Raw genomic sequence first — 17,986 nt, 5'->3', positions numbered from 1 at the left:
CTCCAAGCTGCCACCGTGACACTATCCGAACTGAATTGTCGTTCATTTTAAGGTTTTTTTCTAACAGTGTGAATGTTTGTGTGAATGTCAAAGAGTGGACAGGAATGGGTATGGCTGAAAGCATCTTAACATAAGAATGCTTTGCAGTTATCATAATGAGACAACTGGATCCTCACTATGTGCCTTATCTGTCTGTGCCATTTCATGGGAACCCACAAAGCCCAACAATGATAATTTGAATCTTTATCATCATTGCACAGTGTACAACAACGCAATGAAATTGTGATTTTAAAAAATACATTTTGCCCTTGAAGTAACATTTCAATTATGTTGGTGATGGCAGCTGCAATTTGAACAAAAAGGTTTTTCTGATGGTTGTTAGAAGCTTCCTATAGGTGTCTTTAAGGTGTCCGCAGACTCTTTAATGGGGGTGTGCATTGTTCAAACATCTTTTTCAGAAAATAAATGTGACCCCCCCAAAAAAATGTTTTTTTTGTTTGTTTGTTTCGTGGCATATGACGTCATTACACGTCCTTTGATCTAATATTTACACATCCAGCATGGAGATAGGCAGATAAAAAGATTGGTACAGAATCAGAGTGCTTAATTTTTTGATGCATCAAGGCTGCAGGAGGGAGGGATGGAGGAGGGAGGGGGCTGTCCGGCCCTGAAAGGGGGGGGGGGGGCGATGAGCTCAGCGCCCCTCGGAGGGGAGAGACAACATCATCTCGACCGGAGCAGGGAAGGGCTTCACGCACACACCCACCGAGTCTTTCCGTTGTTTTTTTTTTTTTTTCGCTCCACCTATTTTTGTACTGATACACGACTCGTAGAAAATATGAGCAGCTAATTTACCCAGCGCCTCTTTTTTTAAAATCCAGTTTCATGAGCGCCCTTTCTTCTAATCTGATTCACGATCGCCTCTCCGCTCGGACTGAAATGGGATGACATGGGATTGTTCACGTCGACCAAGATCGGGGAGATCCTCGGCTTTGCCTTGGGTAAGATATTTCCAGATACCTCCATGCTCTCGTCTTTTTTAGTCTCCTGCCCTGTGCGCAGCCATAATAAGTGTGATACACGCCTGATGGGAATGTTACATGAGTACATGTGGTCGATGAAAGCCAGACCGGCTGCAAAGGTGTGCTGTATGAACGTTAGCGGTCTCTGTAAGTTTGGCTAAATGAATATTGAGGTTGCTTTTTTTTAGTTGTGCCTTTTCCAAAAATGTCATCTTAAGGGCAAGTGTGTAGGGGGCCCCCCTACACCCCTGGGGGGTTGGGGGTTGGGTGAAGAGCAAATGATGATGAAGCCTAACTGACTGATTAAAGGAACGCTTTAATTATTGTTGTATGAGAGCTTCAGTAAGTTCATGTAGAGATGTGGATCACATTAGGAAAGAATTATGAGGTCAATCCGTGGCATTTCTAACCCAATTTTTGGGGGGGCGCTCAAGCAACCCCAGAATATAAGAGAGATTCTATACACACACACACATATATATATATATATATATATATATATATATATATATATATATATTCTTTTTAAATAATCTAGAGAAGTGTGTTAATATACAATAGCCTACTTTTTTGAAAAGTAATCTTTTAACAACAAAATTACTGCTATTTCTCTGATTATTTTTGGTTCAGTTCATACCTTCTGATTTATTTTGGGTGCAGTTCCAATGTCAATCACTAGATGCCGGTACATTATTTGTTTTGACACAAAATTTAAAAGAAGTCAAAGAAGAAGTGAATCAGATCAGTCTTGTTCAGGAGTGTCCAACTCGAGAGCCCCAATCCAGCATGATTTAGATATAAAGTGTATTTCTCCTCCAACACACTTGATTCAAATGATCAGTTCAGCAGCAAGCTATGAGAAGCCTGATAACGATCCTGATAATGAATGAAAACACAGGGGAAAGCATGCAAAATCACACATGAAGACCTGAGCCGAAATTGGAACACAGAACCTCTCCTCCGTGATGCACACAAAAAGTAACCAAAAAAGCATATTCCTTGTTGTTTTGTGTGTGCGACTTTAAAGTGGGTTGGTATTTGGTTAAAGTCAGAATTGTGTAACTGCCAAGACACTCCACTGTACTGCGAGATTGCTCATTTCTTTCTAACCTCATTTGATTAGGTAACAAGATGCCTCCTTCATGTGCATTTCAGTGTTCCTGTCCATCTCCGTGCTGGTAGATTCATCAGATGTGAATTGTGAGAACGTTTACAAGGACTTCTCGGACTGTGTCCTGGAGCTGGGGGAGAGCATGGACAACTATCAGGAAAATGTGACCAGTGAGAGGGGAGTGGCGGCTGTGTGCAGGTAAAACAACGTCAACGATAAAGACATTTCTGAAATGAGAATGGATGAATTGTGATTACAATTTCAAATCTAACTAGGTGTAGAACTGCACAGCATTATACAGAGCTCTATTATTTTTGTTGCCATTTTTTGGGGCGGGGGCTGCACCGGAGCGGCAATTTATGCAATGCAGGTGCTGCGAATTACAACCACTGTCCAAAGACCATTTTTGACAAATGACAAGCTTTATAAACTGAGAATGATTATGTATGGAAAGGGAGAATTCTTGACTCAACTCCACTATTGGATGTCGTTAGATGCAAGTGTGCAATTGGGTGGTGAGGTGAGTGTATATATTTCATTTCTGTGAGTATGATTCATGACTGAGCAGAATAACGCGTATGCAGGGAAAGCGCTGCATCTCGTGACAAAAGCAAAGAGCACAGTCCATCATCCAAGAGGAAGACAGATGAATGGTGCTGAGACACTGAGCCACTCATCTAAATAATTTATGACTCTGCTGCAGTGGTAATGAAATTCCAGGGACTGTTTTGTCATTGTTATTGCACTCCACCACCCCGGCATAGACGCCGATTTACACCCGAGCCTTCTGTTGAAGAATTTTCACTTGCAATATCATCTGCGATATTGTTTCTCTTTCGGAAGCGGTTGCCATGGTAGTTAAAGCTCAATTTGACTTACTGTGAGCCGCTGTATCCATCGCAGTGATGGATTGTTGGAAAGTAGATGAATCCCCGACAGCCAGCAGGGATGAATTCTGGCCCGGGTAATATGGCAGATGATTGGCAGCGCTGATCTGATAATGCTTTGTTTGCCGCAGCCACTGGGAAGCTTTCCACACGTGTGCCCTGACGGCGCTGTCCGATTGCCAGCAGGAGGTCAGTTCCATCTGGGAGACTCTGAGGCAGGACTCCCAAAAGATGCGCTTCCAGGGAAGCTTGTTTGACCTGTGCAGCCCCAGTTCATCTCCAAGCATGAGGTCACCTGTTGCGGCGCTGACCCTGCCGCTCACGGCCATGTTGCTCACCACCGGGCCCAGATGGTCCTTCATGTAAAGGCGGCCGCTGAAGCGGGGGCGGAAGGAGATGGGAAGAGTGAGACCAGTCTTGTGTTCCACCAGGCTCACCCTTCCCAAGCACAAGCTAAAGCCAAGGAATAACACAAGGATTATTTTGACATTAGTATCTGTAGTTGGTCAAACAATCTTGGAAATCAAACCATAATATTGTCAAAAGGTTTAGTGGTCCCACCAATGAGGATTTTTAAAGCAATGCTTTGATGTATTTGTTTTTAAGGCACCATGTATTATGCAGTATGTTGTCAAGTCTTGACCAAGACAGTTCAAGGAAAGGGTTCAACATTTAGCAATAGCTTCCTCTTGTTCTGTACACTCAATATGATGCTACTGCCAACATTTACGTGGAAAAAAATGGTGTGTTGAATTTACTCAATTTTATTCCATCAAGCGGTTCCAGATAAGTACACGTATAGTCTACTTTAAAAATCTATCTGGATCCAGATGATTTTATTTCGTGTAACCACTTGACGAAATAAAATTGAGTAAATTCAACAAAACCTTTTTTTTTTTCAGTTTAGTTATCTTAACACATATGGCTCCTATCAGTGGCTGGCCATGCATTTTATACCTAGACCTTCAGTGGGGACTTTCCCGGCCTAATCCACTTCTTAATACAGTACCACCACTATCACAATTACACAAAGCATCACTAACTATACAAAAGAACACAATAAGAGCACACACAAGTTTGCCCCCAATATACATCTGGAGCAGTTCAGAATCAATATTTATTTAATAGCATGACAAAAACTCTCACAAGGTTTTGTTGGGTTGGTGGTTTGATGGTGGCAAGTGGGGGGACCCAAGCAAAACCGCGGAGCAGGCATAATCGCAACAAAACAGTTTATGTTCCAGAGAACAAAAAGCAAACACGGCATGTGGAATCATCTAAAATACTAATTTAATGAAACAAATATTCTGAGAAAATTCTTTCTCGCAAGGGAGAATCTGCCAATGTTGAAATAAGCAGCAAGCAGGGCCCCTTGTTTTAAAAGTACAGTTTAGTCATGACAATCAAGCTTTTTGCAAAACCAGTTTTAGCAGCAGATCAATTCATTGTGGGTCAAGTTCCTTCTGAGATCAAAAAGTGTTTCATTTTGTGCATGTTTATTATTTTGAAGTGTAGTTGCTCTGCAAGTGTTTAACATGGCCAAGTCAAATATGTAATAGTCATAGCAATAGCAGCTGCTTTTGTAATGCGACCACATTTTTTATATAAATATCATCGTACTTTTAATACATTACGTCGATTTAAAATAGGCCTGAAACAAGTTTAAAAAGTAAGTTTCTCCATTGAAATGTTTGACACACCTAATCATATTAATTGTGTTATATACTGTACACTGTAATTTCTACATAAATTGTATTATTGGATGGCAATATATTTATTTCCAATATCATTGCTTCAGTTTGGTTCGCCTCAACCCGAACTATTTGACCCGTCCGGTCAATGAACTGCCACAGGCGTTGTTTTAATCGTGACATTTGCATTTATAGATCTACTGAAACCAACAAATAGACTCATAAATTAGTTGTAATGAGAAGCACTATTCATTTTTAATGTCAACATGCGCCCACAGTTGATCCTCATCTACAGTATTTTTCCAAGTTACCGCTCCCACCATATAACTAAATGCATGACCGTTTTGTGACGGCGCTTCAGATCATTGGTGAATGTGATGATCTGACCTTAGACAAAAGTATACTGGTCCGTGCGTGAAGATATAGGACTAACTCTGAAGCGCATTGGCTCCCTTTCTCACATCCATCAACCAACCCTGCACCCTCCCTTCTCCTCTCTCGGCATGATCCTTCTGGTTGTTTCTATTTACAGTATTATGGTGCGCAGGTGCTAGCATGATGTCATCCGTTGTGTGTATGCAGTCGTGAGAAATCCAGTCGTCCTCAAGCATGAGCAATATGACTTTTTCATAGAGCACTCTTATCCATGTGTATTTCAAGAGTGCATGAATATTTTTGTCAGAAAAAAATGATTCGATTTGAATTTCGGGCAAACCTCTGAATGTAAAACCAAGTCAGTTCAATATCTATGTTTTTGTTTTCTACTAGAAAGCACACTATTTATGAAACTGTATAGGATACAAGCAATATATGGCAAAGTCATGTGTTTTTAATAAAGCACCAGCACTGTTAAACATACAGCTTGAGTCTGATGTCTTCAGAGGAATAATGATGGAAAGCAAAAAAAAAAAAAACACAATGGAACAGTGGAATTGAATCAATGATCAGGAAACGGGTCAGATAGAGTGGAGACTTTTATTTACAGCGGAGTTTCTGTTTTCAGCCTTCCCTCCAGCAAAGTGTTGGTAATGAGGATCATAACAAGCAAGTTTCCACCCGTCCGTGAGCTCCCATCTGCTTCTTTCCACCTGGACACTTGCAGTGTAGAGTGGTGGGAGGAAATAAAGGATCATGGCCTGAGGTGGAACCTCTTCAGAGGAGCGAAAGCACAGTTGGACTTTGCCAGTTATTTGAAGACCATAGATACTGTAGGCTTGGCCATCTGAAGCACAGACACCAATTACACTGTTAAACACAATTTTACATGTTTTAAAGGGGAAGTAAATGTTCTATACGGCCCCAGTAGTCTAAACACGGTAATCTGGTTAATATTGCATTTGTGGAATGTGAATTAGTCAGCAAAATCCACCTGTTTACATCCATCTCAGGGGCCACTATTTTTCCACTTGCTGTCGACTGAAAATTTTCATCAAAGTTGCTCAAGTAACGAACAATCACGGCTCGGCCAACGAACATCACATGCCCAAACTCAGAAAACAGGTGAGAGTCTGAATCTGCTCTTGCATTTTCTCTACCACATCAGGTTTTCATAATAATATTATTAATACTACTATAATATGTCATCTATTTAGTAATATTTATGAATAATTATGTTCACCAACAGGTGGATTTTTTTTGTTGAAATGTCATAGCTGCAAATTACAATGTATGGTAAAAATCTGTATTGTGCAAGCTTAAACCAACAAATGAAAACATCTCAAAAGACTGGTGTGCTTGAAAAAAAAAAAGAGTAAAGAATTTTTTTAAATCAGCATCAAAAATACATTTAGGGACATATAAAGCTATCTCTGATTAAAACTATCTGTTGACCTGTGTTATCCTCCATTTCCATAAGGATCACTCTCATTCAACTCCAGTAAATTGGTAGTGTTTTATTAAAAACTGACATTTTTTTAAATCTGAAGAATAGGTCCATTTCTCAGCTTCTTTGTATTCAAATAACACATAAACTAGAGCTGCCGTATGCAGGATGGTATTTGATATTTGAAACAAAAAAAACATGTTGAGCATAACTGCAGGAAAGAGTACTATGGCAGCAATGTAAAAGTAAAATTATGAGGGGAAATAATGACGTTGCAGGAATAATGTTATGAGGATGAAGTCATAATGCTGCAGTTGAAGAAGTTGTCTGAAGTATTTTTTTTTCAGGAAAAAAGTTATAGTTAAGAGAAGAAAATCTACATAATCCAGGTCTCCCGCTCCAGAGACCTGGCATATATTTATGATATGGATACTCTCTTAATGTCATTAAATGTTTGTTAAAAGCACTTGCAATTATATGATTAAACAAACCCAATAATTTCCAAAATATTCATTGTCTTGGTGACAAAATCTCCAACAGCCCCACATCTTAATACAGCTTGATGCTTACGTGCATAATAATATAACTTATTTATTGTAATAGCATTACCACTTTATTCTCATAACATTACAATTTAGTTCTTGTAAAGCTACAGCTTTAATCTTAAAAGAAAACAAAAACAAGAATGTAAAGCTGTACCGTCAAACCACTTAGTGTTCGAGGAACTTAATGATTCATTAAGACGGGGTTTTAAAAGCTCATAATGAAAAAAGGCTAAAAATGTTCCTGATCTATTTACGTCTCACATAAAAAGATGTTTTCGATGTTGCGGCTCCTCAAAGAGTGACAGCATTTTCTGGAACAGAGACATTGTGCTGTCAGGACACAGCTGGTGGTTGACAAAGCCCTCCCAAAGAGGCCGTCATGTTGCCATATTATGACAAGGGAAGAGGGAAACAAATGCTTGCTGTATAAAATTCTAAACACAATCGCCAGAAAAAAAAAAAAAAGTTTTTAAAAGCTAAATTTGACCTTGACCACAGGGGGTAATATAAAGACTGAAAGTGGAAACCTTTCCTTGTACATTTAAGCTCAGTTATACAACACTTTTTTTTTTTCAATAAAATATAACACAGCATTTGTTTGCACATTGAATTATTTGTTCACATTGTAACTAGCATATTTTTTTAATGTAATGTTTGCTCCAATGTTTGTCTTCAATTCAAACCAGCTTGCAGTCACACAGACATTTGACTAAAATTAAGTTTGCACGTTTTTTTTCCCCTTTGAGAACAAATATATTTAAGCAAAAAAAAAAAAAAAGGGAAGCAACAAATAAAAGGTAGCAGTTCACAGTTCATGGAGAAGATGCAGCCAACATCCTCTATGGAAAGCGCAGAGAAAACTGTCCATAGTTTAGTGGATAGTCAACAATAAATAGGCCATCTGATGTAGAGCAGATACACAAAGATCAGTCCAATGCATGTGCCAAGTTCGCTTTCTTTATGCCGAGGAAGATTATCCTCCTGTGAGAGGAGTTCTTCCAAGACGTCTCCAACTGTCCATATTCAGGCAGCGTGCCAAGGAAACAATTCAAAGGTTAGACTTTGGTCCAGAATTGACAGGGATGGCCCTGAGCTCAGTCCGCATGCACAGGTACTCCCCGATGACCGCCATCAGCGCCATGCAGGCCAAGTTGACCAGCCACCAGGAGAGCGAGGAGGGAAAGCGGGAATTATAGATCCAACAGATGATCAGATGGAAGAAGTGCACCGTGACGGTGAAGTCCAGGCACTGCTTCCCCCGACGGATGAAGAACCACAAGCCCAGAGCGCTGCAGCAATGATAATGTTTATTATTAATTCACACCGAACAGAGAAAATTCCACTGATATCATGTTTTTGCCTTTGTAAACAACTGCAAACACAGTTCTTTTTTTTTTCGCTCAAAACAACACGACAATGGATTTGAACATTTTAAAAAGTGCTTTGACAGACTTCAGTTCCTGCTTGTTTTAGGGGCATTTTCCCTTCATTTTTCTTCATAAAGTGAAATGCATGCTCAATCAGATTCAGGTCATGGGATTGACTTGCCCATTGCACAAAATCTTTGCCTTGAAAAAATATATACTTTCATTGCTTTCACTGTATGCTTCAGGTCATTGTCCATCTGCACTGGCAAACGCTGTGCAATGAGTTTTGAAGCATTTGGCCGAATATGAGTAGATAATATTGCCTGGAACACTTCATATATTATCAAGCTGCTTTTGTCATCAGTTACATCATCGATAAATACAAGGGAACTAGTTCAACCATGGGTGGAAAAAAAAAACACAGTAAAGATGAAATGGTGAAAAACAGTAACAATAACATTATAGCTGTACAACACACTGCATAGTTCTCTCATAGTACTCTTTTCATGTTTTCAGCAATTATCTTCAAACATCTCAAATTTATTTTTGAAACATCTTTCAGGGTCTTTATATTAAAACTGGGTGTCGATTTGAAATCTACTGTAATGGTGTACGAAAAGTGAACATGAATTTGTGTATAAAATCATTTTTTCAAAATCGGGTCATTATCTGAATATTTCCAGACTAACTGTCCATTGTAAGAGTTAGTTTGGTTGTTATAAAATCCTCACCTTGTAAGAGAGTTCAAAACGAACGCCATCATTGAGAGCCTGCCCAGCATTGATGCAAAACCAAGGACCTGACGAAGATATAACAACAGTGTTAGCAGGTGTACAAACAGCCAAAAACATACACACAAAAACAATTACAGGTTCCAACGAAGTCCACTCACTTCATAGCTGAAGATCTGGTCCAGTGAGCCATGTGTTGGCACCAGGCTGTCCACTCCTGCCAACCATAAGCCGAGAAAGCTGTAGTAGATGCACTGCATCAACACTATTTGAAACACAATGAGAACAGGGTCCCAAATGTAGCTTCGGAAGTGGCTACCCATTGTGGACTCAAAGTGCAAATCCAAAGGAAGCTTTTAGCTGGCCCAGCTGTTAACAGACATGCCATCCACAGTGTTTCAATTGCAGTATCTGAAAAAGAAGAAGAAAAAATGACATGTCAAATAGAAGATCTCATGCTTTCATTCTTTTCCAACCCTATTGTAACTCTTAACAAACGTGATAAGAAATGCTATCTGTCCTTATGGCACTGAAGGACAGAGATTAGCTTGGTGTTTTGAGAGGAAAATTAAGCAGCCTTGACAGACCTTGTTTATGTGTCAATGGTCAAGGACAAAGGTCAATACAATACAATTTTAATTATATAGCGCATTTCATAACAGCTAGGGCTGTAACAAAGCACTTTCCAATACAATTCAGCCAAAACAGTAAAATGAGCCGAATTGTCAAGAGGGTCGCCAAAGACAAGGACAAACCTTTGACTTAAATGTAAGCAGAATCAGAATTCCTTGAGTTTTAAGTCTTAATGTAACATTTTGAATGAGTTAACAAATGGGTAACATTATACTTGGCCAGAGTTATATCAAACTCGCATATAAATTTTGATTTAACAAAATAAAGATGTTTATTATTGGTGGTATAGTGTGTCTGCCTCACAGTCCTGAGGTTTAGGGTTTGAATCTCTGCTCCGTCCTTCCTTTTTGCAGTTTACATGTTCTCGAGCTTCCAACATGTTTCTTAGGTTCAAGTCAAAATTCAAAATTTCCCATAGGAGTAATGGCTGTTTATCTATATGTAGTCTGCGATTGTCTGTCCCGAGAGCACCCAACTTCTTACGCGAAGTCAACTGGGATAGGCTCCTTCTCACCTAAAACAGCAATGCGCACAAGTGGTATATAAATTGGATGGATCACAGTAGTGTAACTGCACAGCATCGTAGTAACCACTGCTTCTTAATACAAATCCAGTGCCACTGACAATTATAACCGCAATATTAGCCATGCAGTACCGAAATTACACACTCTCTGGCCGTGTCTACGCAAATGAAAATAAACACATTTTCTAATTTAATAAAAGAAGAAAATGGGACAAAGTTCGAAATGGTTCCAGCGTGTTCAGACAGTTCGACGGCCAAACACTTGAAATAAAACGATTATGACGACAACAATGTAACTAGCCAAATCGCAATTAAAACGCGCTCAACAATTAGCCAATGCTATATGACCTACGAACATACACGAAATACAATACAAATGCAAAACAATAAAATGTAATACAATATACAATGGGATTGTATGACTTTCAGTACAACACATACGTTCCACCCCGGTTTAGCTGCAAACAATACGGACTGTTGCGACAAGTTACAGTGGCTATTCAATATGAGAAATACACGAACCTCTTAATATAAAAAAGGGAAAGATAGACAGAAACGGAACAGACCTTGTCATTAAACCTGGAAAAGACGAGTGAGTAAAGTAATCTAAGGACTTTCTTTTTACGCCTCTTACTAGCTCGTTATGATCCAGGCCCGCGTTCCAACCAGACAAGTCCAAAACACACAAGTCAAGTCAGTGAGTCACAACGTTGAACCGGAAACGTCCTTGAACCGGAAAGAAAACTTTGCAGTTTAGTAAGGCCTTTCAGAATAAAAGACTGTACGACCGAACGGCTACCTGGTAAATTATTCCTAAAGTGAGGATTTGCGGAAAAATTACTTTGTAACATGACGTCACTTCTGAATCGTTTTTGTCACAGTTATCAGCCGGGTAATTAATTACAATATAGTAATGTCGCTAGAGTGCAAAATACAAAAGAAAATAGCCTTTTCGTCAACTTAAAAGTACAGTAGTGTGCTCTTTAGCAGTGAAAGACCTCTGGTCTATAGGGGTGCACATTCTGAACATTGCCCCTTTTGCATTTTGTACTATACCTCACTACCAGGTGAAACCTGCACAATTTGCATCTTCCTTAGATGTTTTTTAAATATATCAAACAATCAGTTCTAGTCATTGCAGTAAATAATAACAAGAAGATAATAACAAAAAGAAGAACACAAGGGACGGGACAGCTAATTTAGTAAAAATGCTTATTTATTGTAGGCAAAAAAAAAAGTAATGACAGTAGTGTATTATTGATACCGATTTACAGCATCAACATTTTAATCACCTCTATGACATCAGAGATTTAAGAGCCGGCCGCAGAGAACCCAGAATCTGCTTCCCCATGGGAAGACGTGTCAGTAGGATTGGTCAGGGGACTTTTCCAGACCTTTCCAATAGACCCTCATAGATGTTTGGGTCTCCCAGGTCGGACCGGCATCTTCCCCCACCATCGGAGCCAACACCGCCACGGACAGCTCTGCCCCTCTCTTTCCCTGAGAGTTTCTTGGGCTGCTTCTCTTTACTGGCGGAAGAAAACTTTCAAAAATGTAATTGTAGCCTACATTATTCTATCTCAACATATACTGTATCTCAATATATTGTCCATGTTATTATATATTAGGTAGGATTAAATATTTGTTAATAATTGTCCTTTTTTGGCCTTTTTTAGATTTATCGTATGGGATTTGTCCCTTGAATTGACTTTGTTTACTGATTGTGTGCTCAATATTTGGTTTAAAGGGTGTGCTGAACAGAACAGAACTGAACTGAACTGAACTGAACTAATACCGGTTTGGCCACTATAAAATATTTCGACATGTTAAAGCAGACTCTGCAAAGTTCTCTTACAGACAAGTGTGATCTCACACGCCTAACTATCAGGAGTTAAGCTGAATTTTTCTGATAAACCTTCCCAAACATCTGAACCAAATCAACTCTGGTGATTATATCAAGGTAAGACATTATCCAATACATTTAGGTATATATATATATATATATATATATATATATATATATATATATATATATATATATATATATATATATATATATATATATATATATATATATATATATATATATATATAGATATAGATAGATATATATACTCTCTCTCTCTCTCTCTCTCTCTCTCTCTCTATATATATATATATATATATATATATATATATTCTATATACTGTATATGTGTGTGAAAGACATGTCAAATTGGTAATATATTAAACCAGGAAAACATTACAAGCTTCCCTCCTCATCAAGCATTATCTGTTTTTCCTTGACTATACAGAGAGTAAAGGGTCAAGGTTCATTTGAAGCATGGACCACATTAACCCTTTAGTAATTTCCAGGATATAATTGTTAACGCAGTAAGCCTGTGGAAAGCAGTTCAAAGACATTTTTGCAGAGGATTTTTTCTTGTTTCTCCACTGATGTCCATTTCCAGGACAGACTTAGCATAATGATTGGGACTCAGGTGCGAGTGGCAGCATTCCGGCATCTCATGGGAAAGAAGCTGACCCCACGTGTTGGCCTAGACGGGAAACCTTCCTGGTTGCATAGTGCTGGAGGTAAGGAAAATAGTGATAGCGTACTGTACAAATGTTTGTGATGTGTGTCATACATACAAACTTGGCACAGATATTTAATAGTCATGATTAGGGATAATGTTCAAACTTCGGGTTTTAGATTACTTTGACTTCAGGTTGTTGTTGATTTCTTTGTTTGGACTGCTTCTAACAGCAGGTGCCACATGCCGCTGAATGGATTGTTACATGGACCCTGTTGTGCACCCTTATTGGGATACACAAATCGGCAATGCCAAAGTTTCTGCTAGATGTCTTTTTGTTCAATCACAAGTGAAATCAACTCTTACTCTAGATATGCAGATAGATCCTCTCTGAGATGGTCATAATAGTCAGTCAGAATTCCTTCTGAAGACACCATGTTTATGGAGACAGGTTCTTGGACTTCAATAAAGCACTAAAAGGCTGCTTTAGTGAATGATTTGATCTGGCTGCTGGTCAGATCTGAATCTATTAGCACACCAAGGTTTCAGACTTGGTCTTTCATTTTTAAAGACAATAATATTTAGTAACAGCAATTTACTTTATTGTAAAAAAACAATTACTTCAGTTTTACTTTGGTAAAGTTGAAGGAAATTTTGGTTCATCCAGTTATTGTTATTTTTTGTTTTGGACAGTAACACAATATCTTAATTGAACAGTAGTCATTAGGGGACACGTGTCATCGGCATTGCCATGATAGTCAACATTTACAGCATGTACAGGCTGAACAAAAGGGGTCCAAGCACTGATCTTTGAGGGACCCCATATGTCACGGCCATTTGATCAGACTTCAAACATTCAATGGTCACAAAAAGATGAATTTCCTCCAAGTAGGACCTGGAACACTCTCTGAACATTAAACACTTGTCTCCACCAGTGAGGCGATGGAGGACCAGTATTAGTCAAGCTCCTGTGCTGACAGCCGCTCCAGCACGCGGCCTGGTGGATGATCCAATCAGCATAAAGGCGGGTTTTATGCCACCGCACCATCCGGTTACATTGTGCGCACAAATGCGCAGTGAGGATGGTGACCTGTGGGAGGCTTTTGGCCACTATAATACCAGTGCAGATGGCACTGTCAACTGTGAGTCATGCCAAACACATCCTGTTAGTTGTCAGTATATTGCATTTGTGAAAAATTTCTTATACACGATTGGCATAGGTTAAAATTCTTAAATAAACACATCGTGAATTACACAAACAGCAACCCTTTGAATGCAGTTTTTTTACTGATGCAATTTTATTGACTAAAATTACAATTTTACTGTCAAATATTTACCCATGACACATGCTGTTGCTGTTTATGATCTTTCTTTTCTCTTGTGCCTTCAACAGTGGCTCGGGATCATTCCGTGGGTGGTTCATATTTGGGATGTGAGCCAATGGGTCTCTTCTGGGCCCTGCAGCCAGCCCCTGGGGAAAGGGAAGGTTTAAGGCAGGTGTACAAAAACACATATCTCATTTGAAATGGACTTGTATGGTGTTCTTGGCTTCTTGTAGTGCTTCATGTCGTTATAATGACCATTCCCCAAAAGCTTTGTATGGTGGCACCTAGGCCAAGAAATTACCTTCTCGTTTAGGTGAGGATCTGGTGCCGGTAAAGTAATTTAATCTCACCATTTGAGTCAATTTTGCCTTAAGAGAACCGTGCACCCTTTCAAATCATAATGGCACCTCCCACCTGTTCATTATATTCCATTAGCTAGAAAGTAGCAGATGGACAACAAATACAAATACGAACCTTGTGTTTTGGTTCCTTTTTGTCATGTCATGCTGTTATTGTTGCTGTGAATGGGTAGAAAATGACACAATTGTTGATGTTTTTTGCAAAGGCTGCGGAAGAAAAATGTCGAGATTCCACTCATAGTGGACATTTCCTTACTAGAGGGTCACGTATCTCCCAGAGAAAGAGAGAGTGCTGAGCTGGCAGTTGCAACTACCGAGCGCTGGTACATGGCACCAGGTGTTCAAAGAATAGACATTCGCCAAAACGGAGTTGTGGGAACGTTATTCTTACCGCCAGGTGAGCACAAATATGATCCAAAAAATTATTCTTTTCAATGTATTTCTTCTGATCTTGTTGGCCTTTTTTGACAGGCCCAGGCAGGTTTCCAGTCGTGCTGGATTTGTGGGGTATGGGTGGAGGACTAGTGGAGTATCGCTCATCCCTGATTGCATCCAGGGGCTTTGCCAGCTTCTCCATCGCATACATGGAACACAAAGATCTGACGGTCCAACTAGATATTAGCACAGTGGATGCATATATGAAGGCAAGATGTCCAATGGGTTAGGTGACAGAAGGGTTCAAAGTGCATATGAGGAAGGAAATCGCAAGTGATTGAAAATAATTAAAAAAAATAAATCACTGACAAGCATATATATATATATATATATATATATATATATATAGTACTTTTTTTAAAGGACTCTTTGGTCACAAAAATGTTTATAATATATTTTTGCATCACTTTATATTACGCTAAAAGTAGAGGCTCCTTTTTCAGTTTTCCGCAAATGCATTTCAGTAAGAAATATTGTAAAATATATGTATATGTAAAATAGTTACAGTATGCACCGCCTATCATAATTCTAGTGGAAGGGCATTTCATTGTGCTACCTATATGTCGCTGCCATAGATGGATGAACAAAGATTATTTGCAGTAAATTAATAGTTTTTAGACCAATTAAGTGAAATTCTGCAATTTCTTGAGACTCATCCGATTATTTTTCATGACACACTGGTTGGAAATCCCTGCTTAAGAGGACATGAAATGAATTTACTCCCCCCGCTACACATTAGCAAACACTGCAGCATCTGGACCAGTCCACAAAAATCCTAAACTTGAATAATTATGTTGATCATACAACAATGTTTTTAAAAAGCATGCTGCACATGCCCACCAGTAACATTTCAAAATGATGGCACAAGTTAAGAAATTTCATTCATTAAATGACCAAAGGCCTCTAATATTTCCTTTTCTTTTTTCTCAGAAAGCAATTAATATAATTCAGGATCATCCTCAGATCTGTGGCGATCGAATTGGTATCATTGGTCTCTCCTATGGAGTCTACCTAGCCCTCTGGATGGCCACACTCTCTGATGTAAACGTACGTCGCACAGTTGTGTACAGTGTACCATATTTTAAAGTGGAAATTGTAATGTTGGCAATGAGAAACCAGGTTGACTAAGGTGTTTGCCTAATATTAAAAAACATCACTCTATTCTCCAGCCATCTTGTTTGGTTTGTATAAATGGCCCAGCAGGAAGCAATGTGGATCTTACACAACCCTTTTTCAAGCCTAAAGCATCTGAAAGGTATTTGAAAATCATAGTAAGCAGTTTGGAGAAACGTTGTTGCTGGCTGGGTTTGCGAGTACTGTGTATAATATCCCCTACATTTCCATATTCTGAAATTTCTAAACACAGCTGAATATTTCCAAATGATCATGTTTTCTTTTCAATCATTATTTTCAGTGACCAGAGATTTTGGCCACGGGATGAGGCGGGCTATCTCAGCTTTAAGGTCTTGCTTTCACCCAAAAACTACTCCCCTGGAACCCAAGTGAAGGTGACGTGATAGGTGAGTTGGAAAGAATAGGGAAAAAAAATACTTGAAATGTGTCTCGTTCTTGCAGATAGAGAACCTGGCCTGTCCATTGATGTACATTTTGGGTGAAGATGACCAAAATTCTCCAAGTACTGAGAATTCAAAGCTGGTACATATATAGTATATTAGTTTACGTCGTCTGAGTAGATTTTGCTGCACATTTAAAGTTAGAGGGGAAATCAACCCAAACACATTTTTTTTCAAGAATGTTCCCAGCAGGCCCACTAGTTGAAGCACGACATTCTGATTAATATTGCGTTTGTGGATTATGAGTTAAGCAGCAAAATCCACCCATTTTTAGCCATCTCAGGGGGCGGCCGTTTTGTCATTTCTGTATAACTCGTATCCCACAAACGCAATATTTATCAGAATGCCTTGTTTCAACTAGTGAGCTTGCATCAACATATCCTTGAAAAAAAGATGTTTGGGTTGACTTCCCCCTCAATGAAACACAGAAAGTTTTTCTGTTTTTCAGATTGAATATGTCCTGAAAACAGCTGGAAAATCTCACCTGTATACCTGTTTGTCATATCCTGGCGCTGGCCACCTGATTGAACCACCTTACACACCACACGCAAGACTGTCTGTGTGGAAAATCAAACCAGAAAAAAGTGAGATCTCCAAATTACTATTTGGTCAACCACAATTCTTGTCAAGTGTTTGCATTAAGAATCAGACGCTTGACTGCAGTACCACATGCATGCTCCTCAAGTCAAATTATCTTACTGCTGCCCTCTTGTTTTATTTTCTCTTGCAGTGCTCTCTCTGTGGGGGGGTCACACTGCACCCCACGCTGCTGCACAAGAAGATGCTTGGAAGGAAATCCTGAAGTTTTTGGACAAAAATCTGAGGGCGTGAACTTGATGTACATCTGACGTTCTCTAAATTAAATGCAAAGTTGGCCTGGCCGCAAGAGCTCACAGATTCACCACAAGGAGGTGATGTTCAGTCATGATGACAATTTGAATCTAATTGCGCAGTCAGGAAACAACTGCATTGTTTTATGTTGTGACTGTATAGCAATTCCTAATATTTATGAGTTAACTTTTCAGGTATTTTCACCGGTCGGGTTTAGTTATCACAATTTTCATTTACAAATGTTGATTTCATAAAGTTGAGGAAATTGTAGCAATACCGCATGCCTTTTAATGTTTGAAATTGTGTACAGTTTTAAATAATAGCTTCTAAATGCCTGCTGAGACGTATAGAAATAAAATGTTGCATATTGATATTTGTTTCCTACCTTTAAACCATTGTTCATGATTATTTTGAGAAACCATAACCACGATCAGCGGCTTCACATGAATCATTCATTCATTATCCATACCGCTTATCCTCACAAGGGTCGCGGGGCGTGCTGGAGCCTATCCCAGCTGTCTTCGGGCAGTAGGCGGGGGACACCCTGAATTGGTTGCCAGCCAATCGCAGGGCACACAGAGACAAACATCCGCACTCACAATCACACCAATCAACTT

At 39.2% G+C, this 17,986-nt stretch overlaps 3 protein-coding genes across 6 annotated transcripts; 2 read left to right on the top strand and 1 right to left on the bottom strand.

Moving 5' to 3' along the window:
• The first annotated feature begins 710 nt into the window (after window positions 1-710).
• LOC147142300 (neuritin-like) lies at window positions 711-5,569 on the top strand. Its single transcript, XM_086041233.1, has 3 exons — window positions 711-1,001; window positions 2,178-2,331; window positions 3,152-5,569. The coding sequence occupies exons 1-3, from the start codon at window positions 950-952 to the stop codon at window positions 3,384-3,386; spliced, it is 441 nt and encodes a 146-aa protein (XP_085897359.1). The 5' UTR covers window positions 711-949; the 3' UTR covers window positions 3,387-5,569.
• Window positions 5,570-5,667: 98 nt separating this feature from the next.
• On the bottom strand, window positions 5,668-11,051 carry sys1 (SYS1 golgi trafficking protein). 2 transcript variants are annotated; one of them, XM_086041231.1, is made up of 4 exons: window positions 10,899-11,051; window positions 9,338-9,587; window positions 9,177-9,244; window positions 5,668-8,367 (listed from the first exon to the last, which is right to left on the bottom strand). In XM_086041231.1, the coding sequence occupies exons 2-4, from the start codon at window positions 9,497-9,499 to the stop codon at window positions 8,127-8,129; spliced, it is 471 nt and encodes a 156-aa protein (XP_085897357.1). In that variant the 5' UTR covers window positions 9,500-9,587; window positions 10,899-11,051; the 3' UTR covers window positions 5,668-8,126. The 2 variants fall into 2 exon arrangements, with proteins under 2 accessions (XP_085897357.1, XP_085897358.1); XM_086041232.1 differs by having other exon boundaries at window positions 10,967-11,046.
• A 972-nt stretch (window positions 11,052-12,023) lies between these two features.
• LOC147142298 (peroxisomal succinyl-coenzyme A thioesterase-like) lies at window positions 12,024-17,740 on the top strand. 3 transcript variants are annotated; one of them, XM_086040023.1, is made up of 12 exons: window positions 12,024-12,292; window positions 12,788-12,906; window positions 13,781-13,987; window positions 14,239-14,338; window positions 14,736-14,926; window positions 15,001-15,173; window positions 15,895-16,011; window positions 16,134-16,219; window positions 16,379-16,472; window positions 16,540-16,620; window positions 16,987-17,122; window positions 17,269-17,740. In XM_086040023.1, the coding sequence occupies exons 2-12, from the start codon at window positions 12,798-12,800 to the stop codon at window positions 17,367-17,369; spliced, it is 1,395 nt and encodes a 464-aa protein (XP_085896149.1). In that variant the 5' UTR covers window positions 12,024-12,292; window positions 12,788-12,797; the 3' UTR covers window positions 17,370-17,740. The 3 variants fall into 3 exon arrangements, with proteins under 3 accessions (XP_085896149.1, XP_085896146.1, XP_085896147.1); XM_086040020.1 differs by having other exon boundaries at window positions 12,783-12,906; XM_086040021.1 differs by lacking the exon at window positions 12,024-12,292 and having other exon boundaries at window positions 12,580-12,906.
• The last annotated feature ends 246 nt before the right edge of the window (window positions 17,741-17,986 follow it).

This window comes from Filicampus tigris, chromosome 9 (assembly GCF_054856515.1).
Source record: "Filicampus tigris isolate MCC_2025a chromosome 9, RoL_Ftig_1.0, whole genome shotgun sequence".
Taxonomy (NCBI): Eukaryota; Metazoa; Chordata; class Actinopteri; order Syngnathiformes; family Syngnathidae; genus Filicampus; species Filicampus tigris.
Note: the sequence above shows the minus strand (reverse complement) of the source record. Positions and strands in the feature narration are given on the sequence as shown.

Excerpts from the sequence above, each read along its gene's own strand:
- LOC147142298 (XM_086040023.1), top strand. The coding sequence starts at position 12,798 with ATGATTGGGACTCAGGTGCGAGTGGCAGCATTCCGGCATCTCATGGGA. Across the intron at positions 14,927-15,000 it reads AACGTTATTCTTACCGCCAG|GCCCAGGCAGGTTTCCAGTC; the intron begins GTGAGCACAAAT and ends CTTTTTTGACAG. Across the intron at positions 15,174-15,894 it reads CAGTGGATGCATATATGAAG|AAAGCAATTAATATAATTCA; the intron begins GCAAGATGTCCA and ends CTTTTTTCTCAG.
- LOC147142300 (XM_086041233.1), top strand. The coding sequence starts at position 950 with ATGGGATTGTTCACGTCGACCAAGATCGGGGAGATCCTCGGCTTTGCC. Across the intron at positions 1,002-2,177 it reads GATCCTCGGCTTTGCCTTGG|TGTTCCTGTCCATCTCCGTG; the intron begins GTAAGATATTTC and ends TGTGCATTTCAG. Across the intron at positions 2,332-3,151 it reads GGAGTGGCGGCTGTGTGCAG|CCACTGGGAAGCTTTCCACA; the intron begins GTAAAACAACGT and ends TGTTTGCCGCAG.
- sys1 (XM_086041231.1), bottom strand. The coding sequence starts at position 9,499 with ATGGGTAGCCACTTCCGAAGCTACATTTGGGACCCTGTTCTCATTGTG. Across the intron at positions 9,245-9,337 it reads ACCAGATCTTCAGCTATGAA|GTCCTTGGTTTTGCATCAAT; the intron begins GTGAGTGGACTT and ends TATCTTCGTCAG. Across the intron at positions 8,368-9,176 it reads GTTTTGAACTCTCTTACAAG|CGCTCTGGGCTTGTGGTTCT; the intron begins GTGAGGATTTTA and ends TCATTGCTGCAG.